The 27,429-nt window shown below is 47.4% G+C and overlaps 1 protein-coding gene across 7 annotated transcripts in view; it reads left to right on the forward strand.

Annotated features, from left to right (window-relative positions):
* Positions 1 to 20,739: 20,739 nt before the first annotated feature.
* PDPK1 (3-phosphoinositide dependent protein kinase 1) overlaps positions 20,740 to 27,429 on the forward strand; it is a 152,157-nt gene continuing 145,467 nt past the window's right edge. For 4 of the 7 annotated variants that reach the window (XM_075899971.1, XM_075899972.1, XM_075899977.1 and 1 more), the window contains exon 1: positions 21,169 to 21,327. In XM_075899971.1, coding sequence (XP_075756086.1) covers positions 21,304 to 21,327 — 24 coding nt within the window. In that variant the 5' untranslated portion in view covers positions 21,169 to 21,303. The other 3 variants (XM_075899975.1, XM_075899974.1, XM_075899973.1) reach the window with 3 other exon arrangements.

A 27,429-nucleotide genomic window follows, 5' to 3' on the forward strand; every position in this document is an offset into this window, starting at 1 on the left:
CTTCCTGAGCAAGCCGTACCCTTCCATACCAATATTCCAATCATGCGTCCCATCCCACCAGGTTTCTGTAATACCAATGATATCATAGTTGTATTTATTGGTTAGCAATTCCAGTTCTTCCTGCTTATTACCCATACTTCTCGCATTTGTATATAGGCATCTAAGATACTGATTTGATCTTGCCTCCCTGTTGTGCCCTGACCCTCCTTTCTCCTTGCCATTATAGGCCGTAATCCCGCCCATTTCCAACCCATCTCCCAGTCCCGCACATTCAGCACTTACCTGTGGGCTTTGCTCACCTGCCCCCGACAAACCTAGTTTATGGGAGTCTAAAACTATATGGGAGTCTGGGCAAAAGTTCTCTGAAGGATTTGTGCTAGGAGAGAGGCATTGGCTTTAGAAAGAGGGCCTCTAAACCAGAACTGGCATGGTTGTTAATAGCCAGAGATATGGCTGAAGGGGAGCAGAAGCGAGCCAAGGAAGCTGCTGAGAGAAGGCAGAAAACAGATGAAGAAATTGCTAAGAGAAAGCAGGAGCTGGATCGGGAGCTTGAGAAGAAAAAGGCAGAACATGCAGAGAGGATGGCAGAGATGGCCAGAAGAATCAAACAGGACAAGGAGGAAACTGCCAGACTTTGGCTTAAGAGATTAGAAGAAGAAAAGAAACTGTATCCTCCTGGGGGTTCAATGTATAACCATGTGGGTATGTGGTATGACTATGACATGGCAAATGTTTTTAACCCAGCTGATGTGGTAACACAGTCTCAAAGAATGTATAGGGTTTGGGAAGGGGGTGCATGTGGCTCTTGAAAGTTTTCTGGGGCTGGTCAGTCTCACTGTAACCAAGGGGAAAGTGTCTCTAAATGTGTGCCCAGGGCAAATAGCTGTGTGTCTGTGCAGGGGGGCAGTGAGCCTGTGAATGAGGGATTTAAGGGCCTGTCTGATGCCTCAGAGGTGAGGCTGGAATCAGAACCAGGGCAGGAAGAGCCCAGAAGTCAGGGAAATGTTTCTCTGGAGCAGTCTGGAGTGGCTGGCCAGAGCGGAGTTGTAGCTAAGGGAAAAGATAAAGTTCTGGAGGTTGGGGAGTTGTTGGCTGGTGAGGTTTGTAAAACTGAACCTGCACAAGTTGGAAATAGTTTGTGTGAAGCACAGTGTGTGCAAGCTGGCAATTGGGCTGGTGGAAGTAGCAGTGGGGCAGTGAAGGAAGCTGTCTCTGTTGCTAGCTGTGTGCCTAAGAATAGTCAGAGGTACTGGGAGAAAGGAGAGATTCTCTCTAGGCCTCCATCTGTGTGTGGCAGTGGCCGGCCTGTGGGGAAAGGGTTTCCGCACAGTCCGTTGTTGGAGGAAGGTGCCCCTCAGCCTGTGATGGCTGAGAGCAGCGCTGTTGCCCGAAAGCTGGGTCTGGATACAGTTAAGGCCCAGAAAGGGGGTGGCTCTAAGTTTGTGTCTGCTGGGGAGAAGGATGTTGCAACTTGGGCAGACCCAGCCAGCATCTTGTCAGAATCCCAGAGATCAAACATTTGTGGCACTGATGTTGTGCCTGATGCTGCTGTGTTGCTGGGGGATGAGGGAGCAACCCTGTGGGATCAGGGTGACCCCTCAGCCAGCGCACAAGGAGAGAATGAGAGCATGTTAACTCTGGTGCCTAATGACTGTGTGGAAGTTTACAGCATTCTGGAGAGCTGCAAAGAGAAGGAAAATGTCTCTGACCTTATAACTCGAGTCTGCCTGTGTGCCTGAGAGGGGATTGTCTGCAAATCCACCTGAGGAGCCAGAGATGACTGAGGGAGTAAGGGAATTGCAGGAGGAATTGGTTGTGACTCAGCAGGGCAAGGCTGCTGCAGAGCCAGAGAAGGGTGAACTGCTGCTTAAGGAAGCTCATAGGGAAGAGAGTCCTGGCAGTGCTTGTAGCAAGCAGTTTGCTGTGACTGAAAGAGATGACAATGCCTGGCTTAGTTCTGTCTTTTGTTTCAGCTAGACCAGACTAACACGGTTGCATCTCTATCGCTTGCTTGGAGAGGGCATTCAAGGGAAGGCTCTGCCTGTAAAGGGCAGCAGCTTGGTGAGTGAGGCACTTGTGTCAGTGCCTGACAGACAGAATTTGTCTGTTAGCAGTGACTTCACTGACTTGGATGTAGACAAATCCTGTGTGGATGGTTGTAGAGAGGGCTCAGAAGGACAGAGGGTTGTTCCAGATGAGGCAGGAACAGCCAGAGAATTGGAGCAGTCTGACGACCAAGGGACAGTGTGTGACACTGGGAAGTCAGTGTGTGTGGGACAGGATTATTCCCAGGTGGATGAGGAGAGTGGGAAGTTAGTGTCTCAGATTCAGGAGAAGGACTGTGTAGCTAAGTATGCAGAGCAGAACAGCTGTGTGGTTACTCTCTCTAGATGCAGGAGATGACAGTTACGCTCCCATCTCTGGACACTGTGGACACTCATAATCAGTCAGGGAATTTGATATCTGGTTCCATGTGGAAATGGAGGTTGGAGGTGGACAGAGGAGAGACTTGGGAGTCTACAGCTTACTGCTGTTACCCCACTGAATGGGGGAAAGGGGAGAATTCCAGGGCCATTGTGAGCCTGGAAGACACACCCAGCCAGCCCTTTGTCTCTGCTAGGCCAGAGGGTTCAGGTTTTGAGCCCATAGGACAAGGGGGAGGGGCAGGATTTGCTTTGGCAAAGAAGATTTGCAGTTTAAACCTGAAGGGCCAAAACTGCAATGGTGTAGATCCAAAGAAGGGGCATGATGGAGAATGTCAATATACACCTGATATAGGATTGTTCTTGTTACTGATGTTAACTTTTGTACCCAATGTGCTGTGGTTACCAAGAATTGTAAGAAGGTATGATATGCATGATCTTATGGAAACACCTTGTAACTTGTCAGGAAGTGTGCCAAGTGACAGACCGTATGTAAAAGGACATTGTGATATTGCTATTTCATGCTTAATGCTTGTAACTGGTCTTGGAACTTCTTACAGGACAAAAAGGTTCCAGCCAGACGGTGCTGTATGAAAAGGGAAACTGAGGCACACCACCATTTTATTTTCGTGGCTAAGTGCAAAAATGCCTGCACTATTTGGGATGAGAATACCTGCATTTACACAATGTTAATTATTGTTCAGAAGTTGCAAGAGCTGGCCTGGATAAATTCACTATTTTCTTCAGCTCTGGGCAAAATCACCTGACACACTTAGGGATCATGCTGCAAAAACAGATCCAAGTAGCTGTGGTTCTTATCAAGTTCTACCTTCGGTTGGTGAGAGTGCAAGGACGTGGTTATCGCTAGGACAGACCTTGCAGTAATGAAGCCTATTTTAGGCAAACTGGGTTCTCATACACGCATCCAGCTCTATACTGCTGTTTCTAACATTGGGTTGGAACATGTGATGACACAGAGCCAAAACATGGGGAGGCCTGTGATGCCCTCAATGATGTTACAAGCATCACTTCCTGCATCAATTTTGTGTTGGGGGTGTCACGTTACTGGATTTTGAGGAGAGCAGCTATATCACTGCTGCACCCATGGGGGGGGGGTTGCCCCAAACGTGGGTACAAAGGGGGCCATGTGAGGTGTCAAACAAAAGCTTACTTTATACTGATTCTATATATGCTATTCGTGTAATTGTATCATGTCTGTGTGTGAAGTTATAAGCAGGTATTCTGTGTGGATACTGAATATTTCTCTGTTTGTGGCTGAGAATAGACGAAGAATGCTCAGCCTATGGACATGCTAATGAGCAAGTCTCCAGGGAACAATGGATCTCTGGAGGCCAAAGACACACCTGGCCACTGGCCATGTGACTCTAGCCAGCTTGGAAGAAACCAGGAAGGAGGGATAAATATGCCATGTGGTCGACTCCATGTTGGTCTGCAGATTTGCTCCTGACCCCAGATGCGACCTTGCAGGGAATCACGAGCCGGGAAGAAATGTGGACCCATCCTGGCATAGGATGTGCACCAAGGACTTTTAAGCCAGCAGCTGTAACATCTCTGCTGCAAGCCTGCATCGAGAACTGGGAGATTCGATGCATGTAATGTATAATACTTTAACAACCTTACTCTCATGCTTTTCTTTCTTGTAGTGATAAAACTTTAGATTGTAGATTCTAAAGGACTGGCCCAGTGTGATTTGTGGGTAAGATCCAGAGTGTAAATTGACCAGGGATCTGTGGCTGGTTTCTTGGAACCGGACAGAACTTGTTCAGGGTAGGTGAGATTGCGTTCTAAGGCCTGGGGCCAGCTGGGGCACGGATATTGCTGGGGTGTTCGAGGGGTTTTGCTCGCGAGGCTTCAGGCAGGCAGATTATTGTGATCACCTAGTCTGAGTAAATCAAATACTGTTACAATAAAATTTGTAGGCATTTCAAAAAAGTAAATCCCAGCCTATAATTGACTGTGATGCGCAGGGCAGTGATGCAGAACACTAAACTCAGAACACACAAGTGCAGGGAGCTTAATGAATGCTTGGCTCTCTTCATTTCCATAGACACACACTTCACCCTGACGTCAAAGAGATTTATGCATGGCCGCAGTAGAGCAAATCTGGGCACTTGTTTGTAGTATGGGCTAAGAGGGATGGTCTAGATCAGGGGTGGGCAATAAGCCGGAGGTGGTTCACCAGGTTGAGCCTCTGGCAGGCTGATGGCATTTTATCTACCTGCACATCCTCAGGTATGGCCACTTGCACCTCGCCTTGGCTGTGGATCACCATATCCAGCTAATGTGAGCTGCAGGAGGCGGTGCCCTGGTCCACACTGAGTCCTGTAGTTCCCATTGGCTGGGAATGGCTATCCGTGACTTGATGACTGAAGTAAAATAAACATCAGCCCAAATCCCTTCCAGCTCTATGATTCTACAGGCTGGACCTCCTTTAACTGGGACTCCCTGGTCTGGCAACATTTGTGGCCCAGCATGGACCATGGATGTTCCTGGACCATAGAGCCCAGGAAAAGGGAGGTCTGGTGACGTGGAAGGAGATGTTAGGGGGCACTGGCAACCCGGTGGGGGGGGGGAGCTCCAGCCCCCAGCAGTGACCAGGGAGCTCTGGCCCCAGCCGCAGAGCTCCACCCCCGGCCCTCCGCCCCAGCTCTGGCTGTGCAGCTCAAGCCCTGGCCATGGAGCTCTGGCCTGGCTGCAGTGCTCCAGCCGTGGTGCTCCACCCCAGCAGCAGTGGGGCCGGCAGCCTCTAGAGAGCGCAGGGGGTTGGTGCAGCAGTGGGGGCAGGCTGGAGCCCTAACCCAGTGACAACACAGGCCAGGAGAGGAGGGACCTTCCCTGGTCTGGCAAATCCCCTTGTTTGGGACCAGTCAGGCCCTGAGGGTGCTGGACCAGCAAGTTCAGCCTGTATAATCTCTGCTGGACTTTTCTTAGTTCGTCGCAGCCAAAGCTTTCCCATTTTCTTTGCAATTTAAATCAGTGTGATACAACTTCATTTTCTCCGGCTACATCAGAGGAAACCTGGCCCTCTGAGGGTTCAGGAGCCCAGCCTACCTGTGACAGGACCTGCAAAGGGGAACGAGACAGCTCAGGTTCATCTGGGGAGAGCTAACTCACTGCGTAACCGGGAGGCAGTTAATTAGGCAGGGGAGCACTTGCCCAAGGAAGAATGGCAGATTCTTGGGACACAGCTAGGAGAACAGTGGCTGCTAGAGAAGTCCTTGTGCTTTGGCCTCTGTGCATGACATTGGCTCAAGAGGAGAATCCCTTCCCGAGTAGGGTTGCCAGATGGTTTCAACAAAAATACCAGACACACTTGCCATGACATCACATCTGAGTTAGAAAATACTAGACACACTTGCCATGACATCACAATCAACATCACATCTGAGTTAGAAAATACCCGACATTGATATTTTCTCAATTTGTTTCCCGAACAGAAAGCTCAAAAACTGGACTGTCCGGTTCAAAACCGGACACCTGGCGACCCTACCCCCAGCTAGTGCCAAGAGGCTCCTGACTCCTAAAGAGGGTTCTGAGTCATGAAGGCCACCCAGATAAGGGTCTTTGGGTATAATAGGTGTTGATGGGCTAAGATTAACTCAAGTCACCCTCTCTCCAGCTAGAGACACTGTGGGGACTCTATTTCTGTGATGTTCTGTCTTTGGGCTTGAACAATCCAATGCCCTGAAAGGGTGCAGTTCAATATACAGGCCTCAGTGCCCTTATTAAAGCCTGTATTAATGGCAGCTGAGGCACAGCTAAAATGGCAGTGCTACATTAGGTTGCCAGGAGGCACTGCAGTGGTGAGGCCCCTATTGCAAGCCATAAGAGCCAGAAACTTGATGATGTATCTGCATTCCATATTGTAGTAGGTTTTTTCTGGCTATTAGACCTGGAGGCTTGAAAGGAAGCACAGCTTAAGCATAACTCCAAGTAAACAGACTGCATTGCACAATTCCACTACCACTGTAATTCACATTCAAAAGATGGTTCTATTTCTTGATGGCACGTTATTGCCCTCTGCTGGAAGAGCCCCATTTTCATTGATTTAAACTGCAGAAGAGATCGTTAAGATTACATAGGCTCCTTATACAAAATATTGTTTGTGTTCTAGCTAATCTCTCATCTTGGTATCTAAATGTTTGACATCTGCCACTGGTACACATAGGGAGAAAAAGGTGGAATTAAGCTTTAAAGAGAGAAGTTGTTTAATCAGTACGAAAATAGTCTCTCATGTTATTGTTTACCATAAATATAGGGGTTGTTTACAGGGCTGCTGACTCTATGAACTGGATTCACAGGTCTTTTGCTGATGGTAATATCTTTTTCAAGACTTTGTCTGCACAGGAACTGCCTTTTTTTCATTCTCATCTCGATCACTTCAGCTCCCTTTCTATTCTGTGAAGGTGCCTTGGGGACCAGCAAGTGTGATATTAAAAAAAAGAAATCCAAACGAGTAGCAGAGACGCCAGTTTATTAATACAATTTTCAAATTGTGAAATGCAGATAAGAACCTCATGTCAGCAGCCTAACCTCTAGTGGAGGTTAAATGTACCTGACAAAATGAGCTAGCTCTTTGAGGCTATGTCTACACTGCACTCTAAACTCAAAATAAGATATGCAAATTGTGTACTTATTTCGAGTTTATTTCAAAATAGCCATGTTTATGCTAATGAGGTATGGGATATTTAAATCCCTGCTTCATTAGCAATTTCGATATCAACAGAGGGATGCAGTCTAGATGTAGCCTTAGAATGCTTTTGAGAAGGTACTTACCAAAGGCTCTTAAGCAAAGTAAATAGTCATGGCTTAAAAGAGAAAGTCCTCCCTTGGATCAGTAACATATGAAACCATAGGAAACGAAGGATAGGTTTAAATAGTACATTTTCATGTTGGGAAGAGGAAAATAACAGTGTCCCCCAAATATCTGTACTGGGACCAAGGCTCTTCAACATATTCATAAACTTGAAGACTTACTTTGTGTTGCTCGGGTCCTTCAGGGCAGGGGGCTGGCAGTATGGGGGGTACAGGAGTCAGGGAAAGGAGTTGGGTGTGGCAGGGGAGGGGTTGAGATCAGGAGGTATGGATGCAGGAGTCAGAGTAGGGAGGTAGGAAGTGTGGGGGACTCAAGGCAGGGGGCTGGAACATGTGGACTCCTCCAAGGGGGCAGGGATCTGGGAGAGAAAGGCTTGGGGCAGCAGGGATCACTTTTCTGGGCTTGCGGCCAGCAACATGCAGATTCCTGGCCTTAGCTGGCCACTCTATTCCTGAGGTCCTCCCTCCCCCCCACAATCCCTCATGTATATCTGTCCCTCCTATCAGCCTCCTCCTTGTCTATGTTATGGAAAACAGTCCCATTCCAGGCACATCTTGTTTACCTGGCACAAACAAAGCTTGACCTTGCTTTAAATTATGATGAGGAAGCTGCATATCAAATTTGGCGGTACAAGCTCTTATTGTTTAGGAGGCATTCTTGAACAAATGGACTCGCAGACAGACAGATGCACAAACTCTCTAATACAGGCAGTCCCCGGGTTACGTACAAGTTAGGGACTGTAGGTTTGTTCTTAAGTTGAATTTGTATGTAAGTCGGAACTGGCGTCCAGATTCAGCCGCTGTTGAAACTGACCAGCGGCTGACAACAGGAAGCCCAAGGCAGAGCAGCTCTGCCTCAGGCTTCCTGTAGTCAACCGCTGGTCAGTTTCAGCAGCGGCTGACTTGGAGACGCCTGGGGCAGAGCAGCAGGGGTGCTGCTGGGTTGGTCCAGTGGCGCCGAGGAGCGGTGCTGCGGGACCAACCCGGCAGCGCCCCAGCTGCTCTACCCCAGGCATTGGCGAGAAAAGCCTGGTCTGCTGGGGGAGGGCGCACTAGCTGCGCCCCTCTCCCCCCCAGCAGACCAGGGAGACGCGAAGCAAAGCCACGGAGGACGCAGGAGGCGGGACCGCGGCGCGTCTCGGTGGTCCCACCGCCTGTGTCCTCCGCGGCTTTGCTCCGCGTCTCCCTGGTCTGCTGGGGGCCCCCCCCCCAGCAGACCAGGGAGATGCGGAGCGGCTTTTCTCGCCGTGGAGGTCCCGCCGCCCGCGTCCTCCGCGGCGAGAAAGGCCCCGTTCGTATGTAGGGATCCAACGTAAGTCGGATCCACGTAACCCGGGGACTGCCTGTATATATATATATAGAGAGAGAGAGAAGTGGCAAAACTTGCAGACAATACAAAATTACTCAGGACAGTTAATTCCAAAGCTGGCTGCAAAGCATTACAAAGGATCTCAAAACAAAAAGGCAGATGAAATTAAATATTGATAAATGCAGAGTAATGCACATTACAAAACATAATTATACAGACAAAATTATGGGGTCTAAATTAGCTGTAGAACTATCTATGAATCATTGTGGATGGTTTCCTAAAAACATTGCTCAATGTGCAGTGGCAGTCACAAAAGCTAACAGAATGTTAGGAACCCTTAGGAAAGGGACAGAAGAGACAGAAAATATCATAATGCCACTATATAGATCCATGATACAGCCCCGTGTAGAATACTGCATGCAGTTCTGGTTGTCCCAGCTCCAAAAAATGATATTGGAATTAGAAAAGAAACAAAATTTACTCAGGAGATGAAACAGCTTTCTTATGAGTAGGGGTGGCCCATGACCATAGGCGGACTCAGCCTCCGCCTAGGGTGCTGCTTTCAACGGGGCGCCCGATGATGACGTCATGGGGCGCCCAGGGCGCCCGATGTTGACGTCAGTCCATGGATGGCCCTGCAGGCGGGGGTGCCGATCGCGCATTCCACCTGGGGCGCCAGCTGCCACAGCCGGCCTTGTACCGTTCCTGCTTATGAGTAGAGATTTAGAAGACTAGGGGGTATGTCTACACTGCAGAGATTTTTTGGAAAAAATGGCCATTTAAAAAAAAAAAGTCACCTACGTCCAGACTGCAATCGCATTCTTTTGAAAAAAAAATGGAAAGAACAGAGAGGGGTGTTTCCGACATTGGTAAACCTCTTTCTATAAGGAAGAAGCCTTTTTCCGAAAGAGCTCTTTCAGAGAAAGGCACGTGTGGACGAGGAAGAGGGAGTTCTTTTGAAAGAAGAGGAAAGAGGGAAAAGCACAGGTGCCCTGGTGGCCACTCCGCCCATAGTAATCACAGCTTACATGTAAGATAGTGTCCATTTAGTGTGGACGCTATCTTTCAAAAAAGCAGATGGCTTTTTCAATGCGCTTTGGCAATGTGGACGCTCTCTTTCGGAAGAAGTTTTTTCGGAAGATCTCAGAATAATGGTTTGGTTATTTCAAAATCTGTACTCTTGCATTTTCCCAGGGTATGTCTACACAGCAGCGTCCTTTCAGAATAACTGACGTTATTCCAAAATAACAAAGAGCATGTCCACACTACAAGCCATTATTTCGAAATAATGTTGAGTGGGAGGACTTCTTACTCCAGATCGCGATAACCTTCATTTCATGAGGCATAAGGGAAATTGAAAGAAGAGCACTCTTCCTGCAGTGTAGGGAGCGCCAAAAGCAGAATCAAGCTATTTCAACTTAAATTACACAATTGACATAGCTCAAATTGGATAGCTTAATTTGACTTTTGCCCTGCAGTGTAGATGTGCCCTCTGGGAATAATGCTTATTTTGAAATAATTATTTCAAAATAGTGGTAGTGTGGACGGTCTGCTGCTGCTATTTCAAAATAACGATTCCCCAGGGCAATTTGAAGTCATTACTGCACAGTGCTTCCTGGGGCTCTTAGTCAAGGTAGTGCATCCACACAGGGCTGGCTCGAGCCATTCCTGCTCCCCGGGCAGTGGGTGTGCAACACATGTGCGGCTCCGCCCCTGGGAGCATGGCGCATGCACAGTCCCGCCCCCCCGGCGCACTGCGCACCTTACAGCTGCCATCGGGCGCGCGGTGCCTGATGGTAGCTCTAAGGGGCACCGCGCAGCTCCTGGCCCCAGGGCGCCTGATGGCAGCTCTAAGGGGCCCCGCGCAGCTCCTGGCCCCGGGGCGCCTGATGGCAGCTCTAAGGGGCACCGCGCAGCTCCTGGCCCCAGGGCGCCTGATGGCAGCTCTAAGGGGCCCCGCGCAGCTCCTGGCCCCGGGGCGCCTGATGGCAGCTCTAAGGGGCACCGCGCAGCTCCTGGCCCCGGGGCGCCTGATGGCAGCTCTAAGGGGCACCGCGCAGCTCCTGGCCCCGGGGCGCCTGATGGCAGCTCTAAGGGGCACCGCGCAGCTCCTGGCCCCGGGGCGCCTGATGGCAGCTCTAAGGGGCACCGCGCAGCTCCTGGCCCCGGGGCGCCTGATGGCAGCTCTAAGGGGCACCGCGCAGCTCCTGGCCCCGGGGCGCCTGATGGCAGCTCTAAGGGGCACCGCATGGCCCCAGGCCCTGGGCGCACGGCGCCTGATGGCAGCTCTAAGGGGCACCGCGCAGCTCCTGGCCCCGGGGTGCCTGATGGCAGCTCTAAGGGGCACTGCGCGGCCGGGCGCACGGCGTCCCTTACAGCTGCCATCAAGTGCCCCCCATAGGTTGGCGCCCCGGGCAGCTGCCTGGCTAGTTCCCCCCTTAATCCGGCCCTGCATCCACAATAAGGGAGTCTGTCTGTGACTAATTTTGAGGCTCCCCCATAGTTGGGACATGCTCTTTCCATTTTGCTATTTTGGGAGTTATTATTGCAAATTTAGTTATTTCAAAATAACCTCCTAGTATAGACATGCCCTTACAGACTAACATTTAGGCTACGTCTACACTGGCATGATTTTCTGAAAATGCTTTTAATGGAAAAGTTTTCCGTTAAAAGCATTTTTGGAACAGAGCGTCTAGATTGGCAGGATACTTTTCCGCAAAAGCACTTTTTGCGGAAAAGCGTCCGTGGCCAATCTAGACGCGGTTTTCCGCAAAAAACCCCGATCGTCATTTTCGTGATCGGGGCTTTTTGCGGAAAACAGTACTATGCTGTCTACACTGGCCCTTTTGCGCAAAAGTCTTTCGGAAAAAGACTTTTGCCCGAACAGGAGCAGCATAGTATTTCTGGAAGAGCATGAGATCATCAGTGCTTTTGCGGAAATTCAAGCGGCCAGTGTAGACAGCTGGCAAGTTTTTCCGCAAAAGCAGATGATTTTGTGGAAAAACTTGCCAGTCTAGACACAGCCATATAGTATCATGAGCCTTCGTGGGCAAAGCCCACTTCCCTTTCTCTCATTGGAGGAAGTGGGTTTTGCCCATGAAAGCTCATAATACTATATATATAATATATATATATATATTTTTAGTCTCTAAGGGTATGTCTACACTGCCACCCTAGTTCGAACTAGGGTGGAAATGTAGGCAACCAGAGTTGCAAATGAAGCCCGGGATTTGAATTTCCCGGGCTTCATTTGCATAAAGCCGGGCACGGAGTCCGCACTAGCGGACATTTAAAAATGGTGGCGCCCGGCTTTATGCAAATGAAGCCCGGGAAATTCAAATCCCGGGCTTCATTTGCAACTCCGGTTGCCTACATTACCACCCTAGTTCGAACTAGGGTGGTAGTGTAGACATACCCTAAGGTGCTACAGGACTACTCTTTGTTCCTTCTCTGTGAAGCACCGGGCTTTGACCACTGTTGGAAGACAGGATACTGGTCTAGATGGACCGTTGGTCTAATTCAGCATGGCCATTCTCATGTTCTTTAATCCCAATCAGTCTCACTTTAAGGCTATAAAAAGATATAGGTAGAGCCCTGTGCAAATACAAAACATATATCCACAGATATGAAGCGGATATGCACAGAGCTGCAGGATTCTACCAGGAACTTCATTAGTGAAAGCAGCAGTATGTTGGGCCAACACTCCCAGAAGCCAGCGCCCCATGTGGCCAGTTCCTCCGGGATGGCTGCACTGCTCCCAGCCCCAACCAGTCAGCTGGACACCAGGCTCACCAGCCGCTGTCCTTGTTTGCGCTAGCGTGTGCAAGCAGCTCACGTGGACATCCAGAGCACAGCATAGAAAGGAATCCTTGCTGGGAGCGCCTGACATGCTACTGCTTTTGCCACTGCAGCTCCATGCATATCCATTTTGTAGCCATGCAGGGCTCTAGCAATAGTTGTTGGAGAGGGCAGAATTTGGTGATTTCATTGTTAGTGATGTTATCAGAGTGATTTACAAATTTCAGATTGAGTGTTCAGGTGGAATAGTTGGATGAACACATAAAAGTTTGAACTGCAAATCAGACCCTATCAAATGTGCTCAGTAAAATATTTTCTGCTGAGTTGACTAACACTTTAAATTTGTGAAACAAACATAAGTAAAGAAATGAACATTCATACTCTAACGTGAGCATAGCTGACTGCAATGTTTGGGAAAGGAATTGCTACCAATGCAAGGTATCACACCATCACCAGAAGGGATGGCAATCTCAGGGTCACAAGGATAGGGTATTCAGTTTGTAGTATGGGACTAATTATGGTAATTCACATCTCAATATACTCAGGGAGGCCAGGTGTGACCACACTCCTGAGCAGATTCAGACAGAACTGAGGCCTCAGGAAGTTAATTAACAGTGAAAATAGGCATGCAGGAATTACTACACTGAATCAGACCATGCTCTATCTATATTGGTATTCTTTCTGACCATGGACAGACCAAACAGATGCTTCAAGGAAGGTGCAAAAAAACCTCCCAACCCCTAGTAATTAGAAATCATTTGAAGACTTGAAGCATGAAGTTTAATATTTCTTCAAGACGTTACGTTAGCAGTAACTAGTCTAATTGGATATTCTTGTTATTTCATATAAATGTTCAAATCCTTTATGAATCTTGCTAAGTATTTGGCTTCATGAATATCCTGTGGCAATAATTTCCATAAATGTAATTGTGCATGGGAAAAGTATTTCCAGTTATTGATTTTGAATTTGTCACCTTTTAATTTCATTAACTGTCATGTTGGTCTTATGTTACGAGACAGGGAGAACAGACGTTCCAAAAATATTGTATCCTTACCATTAGTTATTCTATGTACTTTTATTAGGTCCCTGCTCTCAATCACCTTTCATTTTGCATGTTAATATTAAGGTGCTCACTCAATGGGACAGAACTTGGTATCAGACTGGAGGATAAGGAGTGGGTAAAGATAGCTTTATTCCATCTTTACAGTTCTCTGATCGTGGAGCTGACTGGAGGCTTGTTTGGCTGCTCATTATGGACAGCTCTAATTTAGCTCTGACTGTCTATGGTTCCAAGAAGCAGTTGGAAATAACAAGTGTCTATGGCTGTTTCTATAATGCCATCTTTCCCCGGCCATGGCCAAGCCAGGGGCTGCAAACTAAGTAGTGAAGAAACTGCACCAGTTCTACCAGGGGATTCCCCAGTTCTGTGAGAGTTACCAAACAGCCATATCAGTTGACATTTTCCTCATCAGAGTTGCAAAGAGCCTATGGCACACACCAGGCACAGCTCAGAAAACTACTGGGAATCTAATTGGGCACAGCCCTGAGGCACCTCTGGCTGGCATGGGAAGTTGGTGCAGCCTCAGTTGTGTGTGCTGGTGCAGCCCTAGTGCATGCTGGGAACAGCTCTGGGGTGCCCCTGGCTGGCACGGGAGGTTGGTGCAAACCCAGGTGTATGTGCTGGTGCAGTCCTGGTGCATTCTGGGCACAGCCCTGGTGCATGCAGGGCACAGCTCTGGTGCATGCAGGGCACAGCCCTGGGGCACCTTGGCTGGTACAGAAGGTTGGCGCAGCCCCAGGTATATGTGCTGGTGTACTCTGGTGCATGCTGGGCACAGCCCTGGGGCACCCCTGGCTGGCACGGAAGGTTGGCGCAGCTTCAGGTATATGTGCTGGTGCAGCCCAGGTGCATGCTGGGTGCAGCGCTGGTGCAGCCCTGGTGCATGCTGGGCACAGCGCTGGGGCACCCCTGCCTGGCACAGGAGGTTGGTGCAACCCCAGCTGTATGTGCTGGTACATTCTGGGCTCCGTTCTGGTGCGGTGTTTTAGATGCTGGTTGTAATTATAAGAACTGGGAGCACTGGCTGTTGCGAGTCTGGAGCACAGGAAACAGGAACGGGGGAGAAGATTGGCCAGGGCTGAGTGAGAGCTAGAGAGGGTGCAGCAGTTTTGTGAAGAGGTTTCACTTTAGGTAAATAAAGTCCTGTTGAAGTTTGTTAGTACCTTGCTTGCAGGATACAATATTTTGGTGATGAGGACGGATCTTCTGCCTCTGAACACACCTGCACCCTTTCTGCAAAGCCCAGGTGAGCCTCCAATTGCTTTTACTGCCTGGATCCATATGTTTGAGACTTACCTGCTTGCAATCAGTGCTACAGAGATTTCTGAAGTAAAACATGCTCTGTTAATCCACTGCCTTGGAGCAGAAGAGCAGTGTATATTTTACACTTTTCCCTTTGCAAATGATAAATATGAGACTGCACTAAAGAACGTTTTTGTGCCAAAAGTAAATGTAGTAGCTAATCACTACAGATTTCGCCAGTGTGAGCAGAAACCAGGGGAGACTATAATATAGTATATTGTTTCTCTGAGGAGTCTGATTGTAACTTGTGACTTTGGGAATATGGCAGATAAGATGATTAGAGACCAGCTCATTGAAAAAACAATCATGCTTTGTGTAAGAGAATGCTTGCTTCTAGACCCACAACTTAGACTGGAAAAAGCAATAACCATTGCTACTCAGATTGAGTCAGCTATAGCAGACGCCAAAATAATGAGCATGGATACAGGAGGCCCAGTACAGGCTGTGACTTCTTTGCAGAAAAGTCCATTCTCATTGCAGACAAATAGTTACAAGGAGAAAACTAATAAAAAACTACAGAGTCCGCAAATTCAAAGCACAAAGGATCACCACAACGCCTTGCAAGCTACACAAGATGTCCTGCAAAAGTAGCTCAGTGCAATCACTGTAAAAAGATTGGGCATTTTGCTAAGGTATGCCGCAATAGCCAGTCCAATCAACAGGTGCATACAGTTACAATACCAGATGTTACTGTGCTGAGTGTGGACAAAATCACTACTGCACATATTCCAGAACAGATAAGGTGCACTGTAAATGTTTCTGCCATATTTTCAGGCAAATCACATCCTATTCAGCTAATGCTGGATACTGGCTCAGCAATATCTATACTATTTGATTCCATCTATTTGCATTACTTTAAAGATGTGCCTCTTACTGAACCCAAACTTCACTTGGTGTGCTATTTGAAAAACCAAATTCCAGTACGTGGCTGCCTCCCAGCAACAGTGACTTTTGGTGATTGCTGTGTAACTGCAGAGTTCTACATTGTCCACAAAGGCACTTCTGTCCTTGGCAGAGATTTATTGGCTGCTTTAAACCTCTGGATAGTTAATGGACGAATTGATCTTCCTCAGCAAAGCATTCTTGCAGAACTCACACCAGTTTCAGCAGGGCCCCAAGACCAGGTTGAGGAGAAACTTGGCTGTGCTTATGGGTTTGTGCACAAAGTTAAAATACGATATAATGTGATACCTGTACAACAGAAGTTACGGCACTTACCATTTTCAGCCAGGGAAGCTGTTTCACAGGAACTTAAAAAACCTGTACATTATTGAAGAGATTGACTCATCGGAATGGGTTTCACCTATAGTAGTGACACAGAAGAAGGATGGAGGCATTTGCCTTTGTGTGGACTTAAGGGAGCCAAATAAAGCTATTGTGATTGACAGCCACCCTCTGCCTCACATAGAAGTAGTATTTCAGAACTCCATGGAGCAAAGATGTTTTCTACTCCTGATTTGCAGAGTGCATACCACCAGGTTATGTGGTTATGTTGCATGAAGATAGCAGAGACCTCAGAGCACTTATTACACGAGGGACTATTTCATTTTAAACATGTTCCATACGGTCTTGCATCTGCCTCAAGTGCCTTCCAAAAAATGATGTAATTGATTCTGAAGAATCAACTTGGAGTTCAGTGCTATCTGGGTGATATTATTGTGTTTGGAAATACTTCTGTGGAGCATGACAACCTGCTGTCTGTACTAAACTGCATCAGCACAGCAGGCCTCAAGCTCAGTTTGTCTAAATGCAAATTTAGACAAACAGAACTCTCCTTTCTGGGACATACAATTTCACCGGCTGGACTAAAACCTGATCCAGATTGTATCCTAGCAATTTCAAAAGCTCCTCCTCCAAGAGTTGCAAACCTCATATTCCTTCTTGGGTCTTACCTCCTGGTATGCAAAATTCATTCCCAATTATGCTTCTGTTATTGAACCGTTATGAGAATTACTACAGAGAAGTTCAACCTTGGTGTGGACAATAGATGCACAAGCTAATTTGGAAACTGTGAAAGACTTGATTTTATATAGTCCAGTGCTTGCACTGTTCAGTCCTGCATTGCCCACAAGTGTGACTACTGATGCTTCTGATTATGGACATGGGACTGTCATCACACAACTTCATGAGGACAACACAGAGAGGACTACTGCATTTGCTTCAAAGACCCTGAGTGATGCCGAGAGAAAATATTCTACAGCTGAAAAAGAAGCACTTGCTTGTGTCTGGGATACTGAAAAATGGAGAACTTACCTGTGGGGGCCGCACATTCAAGTTGCGCATAGACCACAGCCCTTTGACAACATTGCTAACCACAAAAGGACTAGGAAGAGAAGGAAATTGTATTGCTAGATGGTCTGCAAGACTACTCTCTTTCAATTATGAACTGGAATATAAGCCTGGAAACCAAAATGTGATAGCTGATTGCCTTTCTCACCTGCCTTTGTCTTCACCGGATGGTCCACTGGAGGATGAGGATGAAGTAGTTGCACTTATTACAAGCACTCTTACTGCAGTTACAAGAGAGAAATTCCAAGCTACTTGTTCAGCATGTCCAATTCAACAAAAGCTACAGGAATTTCTGACAGAGATGGCCCAGTAACCCTAAAACCTTGACCCAGTTTTGCTGCTTTATTTTAGAGTTCGGGATGAACTTTCTTTGCTTGATGGCTGTGTGCTACGAGGTACACACTGGCTACTTGTGCCAGAAGAATTATAGTCAAAACTCATACACCTGGCACACCATACTCATCAAGGAATTGTCAGAACCAAATGACTACGGGATCTGTATTGGTGGCCAGGGATGGACTCCCAAACTAAAGCAATCAAAATCCTGTGTCACTTGCCAAATGCATGATAAGACAGCAGTGACATATACCCCACCATTACAGCCTGTTCCTCTTCCTGATTCTTCATGGGAAAAAGTTGCAATTGACATCATAGGACCCTTTGATACTGCTCCAATTGACTGTCATTATGCCATCACTTTAATAAACTATTTCAGTAAATGGCCTGAAGTAGCATTTACATCGCAAATCTTTTCTGGTACAGTAATTAAGTTCCTCTCTACAGTTTTTAGCAGGGAAGGTAACCCCAAAGAACTGGTTTTAGATAATGGTAAGTCAATTTACTTCCCTGGAATTTGAAACTTTTCTACCAGAGAGGAACATTTTACATAGAAGATCATCCCTGTATTATCCTCAAGCCAATGGGGAAATTGAAAGTTTTAACAGAAGCTTGAAAGAGAGTTTGCAAATGGCTAAACTGGAAGGGCAATCGTAGATAACCTTCACTACTGATTTCTTGCAAGCATTCAGGGCTACACGACATGCCACAACGCACAGATCACCTGCAGAATTACTGCATGGAAAACAGATTAACACTAAACTGAACATTGCTGGATTGCTAAAGGCAAGACCTGATGCACCAAAAGAGGATGATGTAAGAACGCAACGCCATCCACAGCCTCCAGAACAACTCTGACATTATAATCAAAGAGGCTGATAAAGGAGGTGCTGTTGTCATCATGAACAGGCCTGACTACCTAAAGGAGGCTGCCAGACAACTCTCCAATACCACATTCTACAGGCCACTTTCCTCAGATCCCACTAAGGAATACACTAAGAAACTGCACCATCTGCTCAGGACTCTCCCCACACAAGCACAGGAACAAATCAACACACCCTTAGAGCCCCGACTAGGGTTGTTCTATCTATTACCCAAGATCCACAAACCTGGAAATCCCGGACATCCCATCATCTCAGGCATTGGTACTCTCACTGAAGGACTGTCTGGATATGTGGACTCTCTACTCAGACCCTACGCCACCAGCACTCCCAGTTACCTCCGTGACACTACTGATTTCCTGAGAATACTACAATGCATTGGTGATCTTCCAGAAAACACCATCCTAGCCACCATGGATGTAGAGGCTCTCTACGCTAACATCCCACATGTAGATGGAGTACAAGTTGTCAGGAACAGTATCCCTGATGATGCCACAGCACAACTGGTGGCTGAGTGCTGCGACTTTATCCTCACACACAACTATTTCAGATTTGGTGACAATATATACCTCCAGACCAGTGGCACTGCTATGGGCACCCGCATGGCCCCACAATACGCCAACATTTTTATGGCTGACCTGGAACTATGCTTCCTCAGCTCTCATCCACTTACGCCCCTTCTCTACCTGCGCTACATCGATGACATCTTCATCATCTGGACCCATGGGAAGGAGACTCTGGAAGAATTTCACCACGATTTCAACAGCTTCCACCCCACCATCAACCTCAGCATGGACCATTCTACACAGGAGGTCCATTTTCTGGACACCACGATGCAAATAAGTGACGGTCACATAAACACCACCCTATACCGAAAGCCTACCGACCACTATGCTTACCTGCATGCCTCCAGCTTCCATCCCAGACACACCACACGATCCATTGTTTATAGCTAAGCACTGAGGTACAACCGCATATGCTCCAACCCCTCAGAGACCTACACCTACAAGATCTTCAACAAGTATTCTGTAAACTATGATACCCACACGAGGAAGTGAGGACAGATTAACAGAGCCAGACGTGTACCCAGAAGCCTCCTGCTACGGGACAAGCCCGAGAAAGAAACCAACAGAACACCACTGGTCATCACCTATAGTCCTTAGCTAAAACCTCTCCAACGCATCATTAGTGATCTACAACCCATCCTGGACAATGATCCCTCACTCTCACAGGCCTTGGGAGGTAGGCCAGTCCTCGCCCACAGACAACCCGCCAACCTGAAGCATATTCTCACCAGCAACTATACACTGCACCATAATAACTCTAACTCAGGAACCAATCCATGCAACAAACCTGTGCCAACTCTGCCCACATATATACACCAGCAACACCATCACAGGACCTAATCAGATCAGCCATACCTTCACTGATTCATTCTCCTGCACATCTACTAATGTATTATGTGCCATCATGTGCCAACAATGCCCCTCTGCTATATACATTGGCCAAACTGGACAGTCCCTACGTAAAAGAATATATGGACTCAAATCAGATATTAGGAATGGCAACATACAAAAACCTGTAGGGGAACACTTCAATCTCCCTGGACACACAATTGCAGATCTAAAGGTAGCCATTCTGCAGCAAAAAAACTTTAGAACCAGACTTCAAAGAGAAACTGCTGAGCTACAGTTCATCTTCAAGTTTGAAACAATCAACTCTGGATTAAACACAGACTGTGAATGGCTCGCTAACTACAAAAGCAGCTTCTGCTCTCTTGGAATTCACACCTCCAGATCAGCTACTAGAAGTGGGCCTCATCCTCCCTAATTGGATCCACCTCGTCATCTCCAGCCTGATCCTGGCCTGCATATTTATTCCTGCCTCTGGAAATTTCCACTACGTGCATGTGACGAAGTGGGTCTTTGCCCACGAAAGCTGATGCTCCTACACTTCGGTTAGTCTCTAAGGGGCCACAGGACTCCTCGCCGCTTGTGCAGATTCAGACTAACACGCTCCCCCTCTGATGTGAAAGAAAAGCAGTTGAACAGAACCAAGAAAAGTGCGAGGCTGTCACAGATAAATGCCGGGCGCTAAGGAACCGAACCCCGGCATTTTACGCAAGGGGGCCCATAAAGTCACATCTCTCAAAACCACGGAGAAGGGCGCTTGCCCCTCTCGGCGCGGGGCGGGAGTGCTCGCGCCCTGGCCGGTATCACAGCTCTGCCCGCAGCCCGGGCTGTCCCCACTCGCTGGGGGGGAGGGGAGCCCCGGCCGCGGGCAGGCTGGCCAGGGCTGAGCGCGAGCAGCTTTCTCAGCCCCTCTCGCAGGATACAGCCGCTGGGCGCAGCCCCGGTGCATGCTGGGCCGGGCGCCCCGGCTGCCACGGGAGGTTGGCAAGGACTGGTGCCTGGTGGGAGCCCGCAGCACGTGAGGCCTGGCACTGCCCCGGTGCATGCTGGGTGGTGGCACACCTCCCCGCCGGGCCAGCCCCGGTGCATGCTGGGCTGTGCCGGCAGCGCTGTCCGTGCAGCCCCAGTGCATTGTGGGAGCCGGTCCCGACGGACGGCGCGCCTCGGCTGAGTGAGGACGTGAGCAGGTGCATCATGGGTAGCCCGGGGTGGGAGCCAATAGGTATGCGACTACCCGCACCGCTTCCCATGATGCTACCCTGGCGGGGGCCCAACCCGGAAGTGAGTGTGAGAGGCGGTTGAAGCCCAGCGCTGCCCCAGGCAGGGTCGGAGCGGGTCTCGAGGCCAGGCAAGGGCAGGGGCGTCGTCGTTTCAACTGAGCATGCGCAGAGCGTGCGCTCTCGTTCGTTCGCTGCCTGGAGCGGAATCGGCGAGCAGCGAAGTCTGACCCTACACCTGGGCCGGCCCGTGAGTAGCAGGCAGCCGAGCCAATGGGAGTGCGGGCGCGTGGAAGTCCCGCCCTTGCCCGAGGAGGGGGCATTGTTGTGGGTGACGTCACGGGCGGAGGATGCGGGTGCCCCATTGGCTCGGGCTCCGCCGCCGCGAGCTGGGCTCTTAAAGGGCGACTCGCCGGAGGCCGGGCCGGCCGGGCGGGCCCATGGCCAGCGCCAGCAGCCACCTCGTGAGTACGGGCGGGCCGGGCCCCCGCGCGCCGCCGGCCTCGGGCCCGCGCCTGGAGCGGGACTAGGCCGCACGCGCGGCTGGCCAGGCCGCGAGCCCTTCCGCGCCCCGCCCCGCGGGCCCCGCCGCAGGATGAGCCCGGGGCGCTGCGGGGCCGGCTCTGGGAGCCGCACCGAGCAAGCCCGAGTCGATGGGCACTAGGTTAGGTGTGAGGGGCCTGGGAAGCCCGTCTCCTACGGCTCCCCGGGCGTGCGACGCGTGCCCCGCTGAGCTCTCCGACCCCACGGGACAGCCACTCGCCTCGGGCTGTGCTTTGCAGGCGCAGGGCTGAATGGCGCTGCTGAAAGTTAAATGTCTGGCCCGTTTCTAGTGGAACCTCACACTGGCAGCATATTGCAATACCCTTGTCCTGGGAGGGACCACCTGTTACTCTTAACTGCTTATTTTTTCATTAGTACCAATTGTATGATACCAGTTGTATCCTAGTCAGTGGCAGTGAGGGAGAGGGTTTGCACAGGTAGTTACTAAAATAATCCTTTCAGATATAATTACTGATTGTTTCATGCTGATTGTGAGCAATTATTAATGGAAGGGAAGAAGTAGCTGACTAAACTGTTTCTTGTAGTTTGCATTCGTGGGATATGTACCACATTTGAAGTTAATGTAGGGCAGTTTTTCAGCTTTAATAACTATCAACATTGTAGTTGTAGTCATTCATACAACTAAAGCCATGTCTATATGACAGCTTATGTTTGCAAACCTTTTGTTGTGTAGGGGTGTTAAAAAAAAAAATACATCCCTGAGCAACATAAGTTTTGGAAGCGTAAGGACTCATGACCACAACACTGTTTTGTCAGGAGGCAACATAGCTACCAATTCTTGTTGAACTGGTTTTATTACGTCAACAGGAGAGGTCTCTCCTGTCCATATAATGCAAATACAGTAGGGCTCTGACAGCAGCACAGTGTAGACATGGCCTAAGTCACAATAATATTGATGTGTATTACCCTTGTGTGCTGTTCCATTTCTTATTTGTCCATAACAGCTCTACTTTCCCTTGATGCAGAGCTTTGCTCCTCAGTGTCCTGTAGAACTTCGTTGCTTCCACTGTCTGGTAGTGACTCAGGAGAACCCTCAGGCATGGGGTGCTGGTACATCCTCATTCCACAACATATCTTCTACTCCCATCTCCCTGCTTCTGTGGGATACATTTAGGCTACATCTACATTAGCAAGATTTTGTGCAAAAGTGACTGCTTTTGTGCAAAATCTTGCCACCTGTCTACACTGGTTGTGAGTACTTGCACAAGAACACTGACGTTCTAATGTATAAAATCAGTGCTTCTTGCGCAGATACTCTGACGCTCCTGCTCAGGGATAAGCCCTCTTGTGCAACTGTTCTTGCGCAAGAGGCCAGTGTAGACCGGCAACATCAATTTCTTGCGTAAGAAAGCCCGATGTTTAGAATGGCCGTCGGAGCTTTCTTGCGCAAGAGAGCGTCTACACTGGCACGGATGCTCTTGCGCAAATGCACATGCCAGCGTAGAAACACTCTTACTCAAATACTCTTAACGCAAAAACTCTTGCGTTAAAGAGTATTTGCGCAAAATCTTGCCAATGTAGGCGTAGTCTTAGTGTTTAGATTTTATACTGTGTGACCTTTATGCACTTAATCAGCCCACTGGAAGGTCATGGGGCATGGGCAAGAGATTTGAGAGGAAGTGGGGCTTCAGCCAGGTTTTGGGGGGGGAAGGATGAACTGAAAGGGAGAGGAACTCAAGCTTTCCTTTTCCTCATATATCTCCTCACTTCCCTGTTTTCCTTTCACTCCATAGTGATTCTCCAGCACAACTCCCCTCTTGAACAGAGATGACTCAGTGTAGCTCCTCCTGGGGTCTCTCTCATCTGAAGCCACTCTTTCACCAAATACCTGTTCCCCCATCCATACTCAATTCTCCATCCTTCATGGCACCCTCCTCTTATTTCCTCTGTTCCCTCAGAGCCCACTCCAGTAGCTGTGCTCACCATCCTCACAGGTTTATGTGCAGAGCAAGGCTAATGAATTGAAGTGAAAACTAGTCAGTCCTCATTTTCACTGAAAATGACATTTCTACCACCTCCCCAAAATGCATTATTTATTTATTTAGTAGTTGTTTCTTAGGGAATCAGACTGACTCTAAGAAAAGATTGACATCGTGGATGAATCTGTGAATTTCTGCAGGCTAATCTTAGTGTAACTCAGGTTATAACAAATAAGGGAAAATAAGTTTAATTTTAAGTTCAAAAGTGCCCTACATGTGAGATGTTATCAAAGTTTGAAAATCAGAAATGTGGCATTTGTGGAAACAGTGGTTGTTTAGCTCTGTTAGGAAAATAGGACAAGTTTTAATGGCGGATTTTAAAGCATTTTCTCTAAAAAAGAGATTTGTTTTGGAAACAAGCCCTTCCAAACCAACAACAAAAATTTGTCCTCTGAAGAGTTATAGCTCTGACATTGGAGACTGAATTCAGTTACTTACATGTGAAATATGGTATCTAAAACAACTAATAATCTCAATAAAACCTTAACTGCAGTTGCCAATACATAAATGGGATTACTATTAATAATTGGTAATTAGCAGCCAAATACTTGTTCTGTTTCACAAGTGTCTTATAAACATGGTTTTATAAGAAAGGAAGGTGAAGGACAGTAAAAGGCTGCAAACCCTAAAGATGAGTGATCCTGGTAATATTCTAATCAAATAGTGCTCAACCATGCTTGTAGTTGTTTCCATCAGTTTGCAACCATGTGAGCAGTTTTGTGAGTGGCTCTGTTGGTTTGTGTCTAATGAGATTATGCTGTGAGATTTGTGCAGATGGCAGGTATGGCTGTTGGACCAACTACCCCATCATCTATCCCAGCAGTTTTCAAACTTTTTGGGCTCCAGAGCCCTTTACTCACGTAAAAATTTATGCAGAGCCCCAGCGGTCCACTGATTGGATGTGTTGTACTTATGTGGAGCCCCAGGGGGTCCACTGATTGGATGTGTTGTACCTATTGATGTTTCCAGTTTGTCAGTTTCACGGAGCACATTTTGAGAAACACTGATCTATGCAGTATCGCTCAAACAACCAATGAAATTGGTCTATGCAGATATGTTGTAAAATAAGAGTGGAGATCAGTATTCCAGTATGGGTTGGACCTCCCGGGTCTGGCACCTTCGGGATCTGACTGGTCCTAGATGAGGGATTTTTCCACACCAGGGGAGGTCATTTCAGGTCCCCTCCTGCCCCCTACCCTGGACTTCCTGTCCCCCCCCCTCGCAGCTCAGATGAGCTGTGCTCTGGCTCCGGCCCTCCCCCGCAGCCCTCAGCCCTACTGAGCTGCAAGCTGACTCCCAAGCCTCCACCCCTCAGCAGTGTGCCAGGACACTCTGATCCTGAAACATCTATGGTCATGATGGACCATGGATGTTGCTGGATCAGAGAATCCCAGATTTTAGAGGTGCAACCTGTACTGGTGATATGGGATACAAACCTGGCTATATGCCTCACAAGTGAAATTATTTAATTCAGTGTCTGAACTTAAAAATTGGATAACAGGCAGTCAATCCCATTAATGATTCAACATGGTGATATTCTGAATAGTGAGCCCTCAACCATGCTTATAGCTGTTTCTGTCACTCTACAGTATAATTAGCTTCAGAGTGACATGTAAAATGATAATCCTGGAATCTTCTTATATATGTAAACAAACTGGAAAAAGCCGATTTGGGTGTATTAACATAAAAGTGCTTTTGCTGGCATTGTTTATTTTATTTGGGCATAAGCTTTACCGTCAAAAGCACTTTTATGTCTGTAGAACTGAGGTGGCCAAATCTCGGTTAAAATACAGCTCTGGGAGCCCACCATTCTACTCCAACCAGATTTTGGGGGAGGGGGAAAATTGGACAGGGGCTTCTGTCCTGAGGAGGGTGATGGGGCCAGGAGCTTCAGCTCCACAGGAGGTACTTGCTGAGGCTTGGGACTTTGAGCATCGGCAGGCTCCTCCTACAGGACTGAAGTCCTGAGCTCTGGAAGGTGTGCCCAGCTCTCAGTGTTCTGAAGATTATCATATGTGGCTCAGAGGGTCTGCAAATTTGGCTACCCTTGCTATATAATCTGCATCCACATTAGGCATATTTACTAGTATAGTATAGTGGCAAGTCTTTTCTAGTATAGATTAAGATATTGTAATCTTAAATTATACTTGTAACTGTTGTACATATAAAACTTTCTGAAAAATGTGAGGAGTTTTGTTTTGAGTTTATAGTGACTGTTTAAAATCCCTTTAATTTAATTTATCAGTAGACAACTTTGCCTATGTCATTAACAGATAGGCTTTCAACTTCTTGATTGGCAGAATATTTAGAGAAAACTTCCCAAACCAGGCTGGGTTTGAAGCATGGAATAAAAATAATGAACACAGTTTTTCTAAGTTCTAGGTTTACAAGATCAAATAAGAAGTTTAGTATGCCTAGGTGCCTATTCATATGTGTTAGAAATAACAAATAAGAGAGCAGTGATGCAAACAATTTGGGTGTGGTCTAGCTTTCAAACTAAATGTGCACAGCATGGTGCTTTTGTTAAGCAAACCCTATTTTTGAGTGGACATGGATATTACTCCTCGTGTCTTACAAGAAATAGCATAAGGTAATCAAGGTTTTAAATTTCTACTTTTTCATTTTACCTCAGAACTTTTTTGAAAGATTCTCTGAATGACTCTAGAACTCATAGGTTTATGTCATCAGAAAAACCGCTCAAGTAAGATTTGATTTAAATTGGAAATGTTTTTTAAAGACAGACTGTTTAATCCAAACCCATGGAAGAACTCTTCCCTCCTTGCTGCTGCCTCTATATCAGAGGCAATAGCATGGGGGATAGCGGAAGATGCCTGCTTCTGAGGCAGTAGCATGGGGGGAACCGGCTTTTAACCCTTAGGCTATGTCTACACTGGCGTGATCTTGCGCCAGAAATATGCAAATGAGGCTAAGCGTGGAATATTGCTGAGCCTCATTTACATATCTAATGAGCCGCCATTTTGCGAAGAGGCTCTACACTGCCCCTTCTTGCGCAAGAAAAACCCTCTTGCACAATGCCATTACACTGATTATTTTCAGGAATAACTGGCTCTTGTCCCCCCCCCGCCCCCCCCCCCCCCGCCTGTGAACATGTAACTGCTGACATTTTCAGCTGTTACATATTTACCTAAATAAACACATGTTAACATTCCTAATCTGTAACCATTGTTTTTGGTCCTTTTTTAGTCTGGATTGGATTGGATAAGTTTTTAAAAGATCCAGTTAAATCTAAGTGAAAGAAATGTTAGTGACTTATTTATATATGTAGATAATTTAGTTAGAGGTTGAATACAGGTTCTTGAATATTCTGTAGTTTCCTGCTACAGATCAGTTTGAGGGTTATTAAATAACATAAGAAGATCTTTAAACACTGGCTCTGGCCCCTGAAGTGCCAGGAGTTTTGCTTAGTAATGGAAAAGGTTAGAGTGTAAGTAGTTGGTATGCATGTTCCTACAGGTTTCTTAATTAGTATACATCATTACCTGAACTTGAAGTTGGAATCCTAGTATTTATCAGAAAATAGCATAGCTATCTGAAATGTGATTCAGTTCAGCAATATGCAGTCGTATTGCATTGTGGGGACTTCATGATTTAAATGTTGTATTCTCTAGATAAAGAACTAAGATAGTTTTGGTTGGACCAAGTCATCAACCTTGTAGATTGAGGGGTTGCAGATCCTCTATGTGAGGGTTTAAAAAATTCTAAGAATATATAAAGATGGAGGGGCTGTGCCCATTGCTCGCTACGCTTGCCAATCCTCCTGTATTTGGTGGCTTTCGTGGCCAGAGAGTGAGAGAATATGACGACGTCATTCTGTTGCCTGGCAGGAAAACCATTTTTATACGAGAGAGATTGAATCATTCGATTGTTTTAAATTTCTCACGCAAACTCAGCAGACACATAATTGTTAGGATTGACTTTAATTTACTATGATGCACTTAACTTATAGGTAAATCTGATACAGGCCATCAAAATGGACCTGGAGAAAACAAAGAAAACTGACAT

The sequence above is a fragment of the Pelodiscus sinensis genome, chromosome 16 (genome assembly GCF_049634645.1).
Source record: "Pelodiscus sinensis isolate JC-2024 chromosome 16, ASM4963464v1, whole genome shotgun sequence".
NCBI classification, from domain to species: Eukaryota; Metazoa; Chordata; order Testudines; family Trionychidae; genus Pelodiscus; species Pelodiscus sinensis.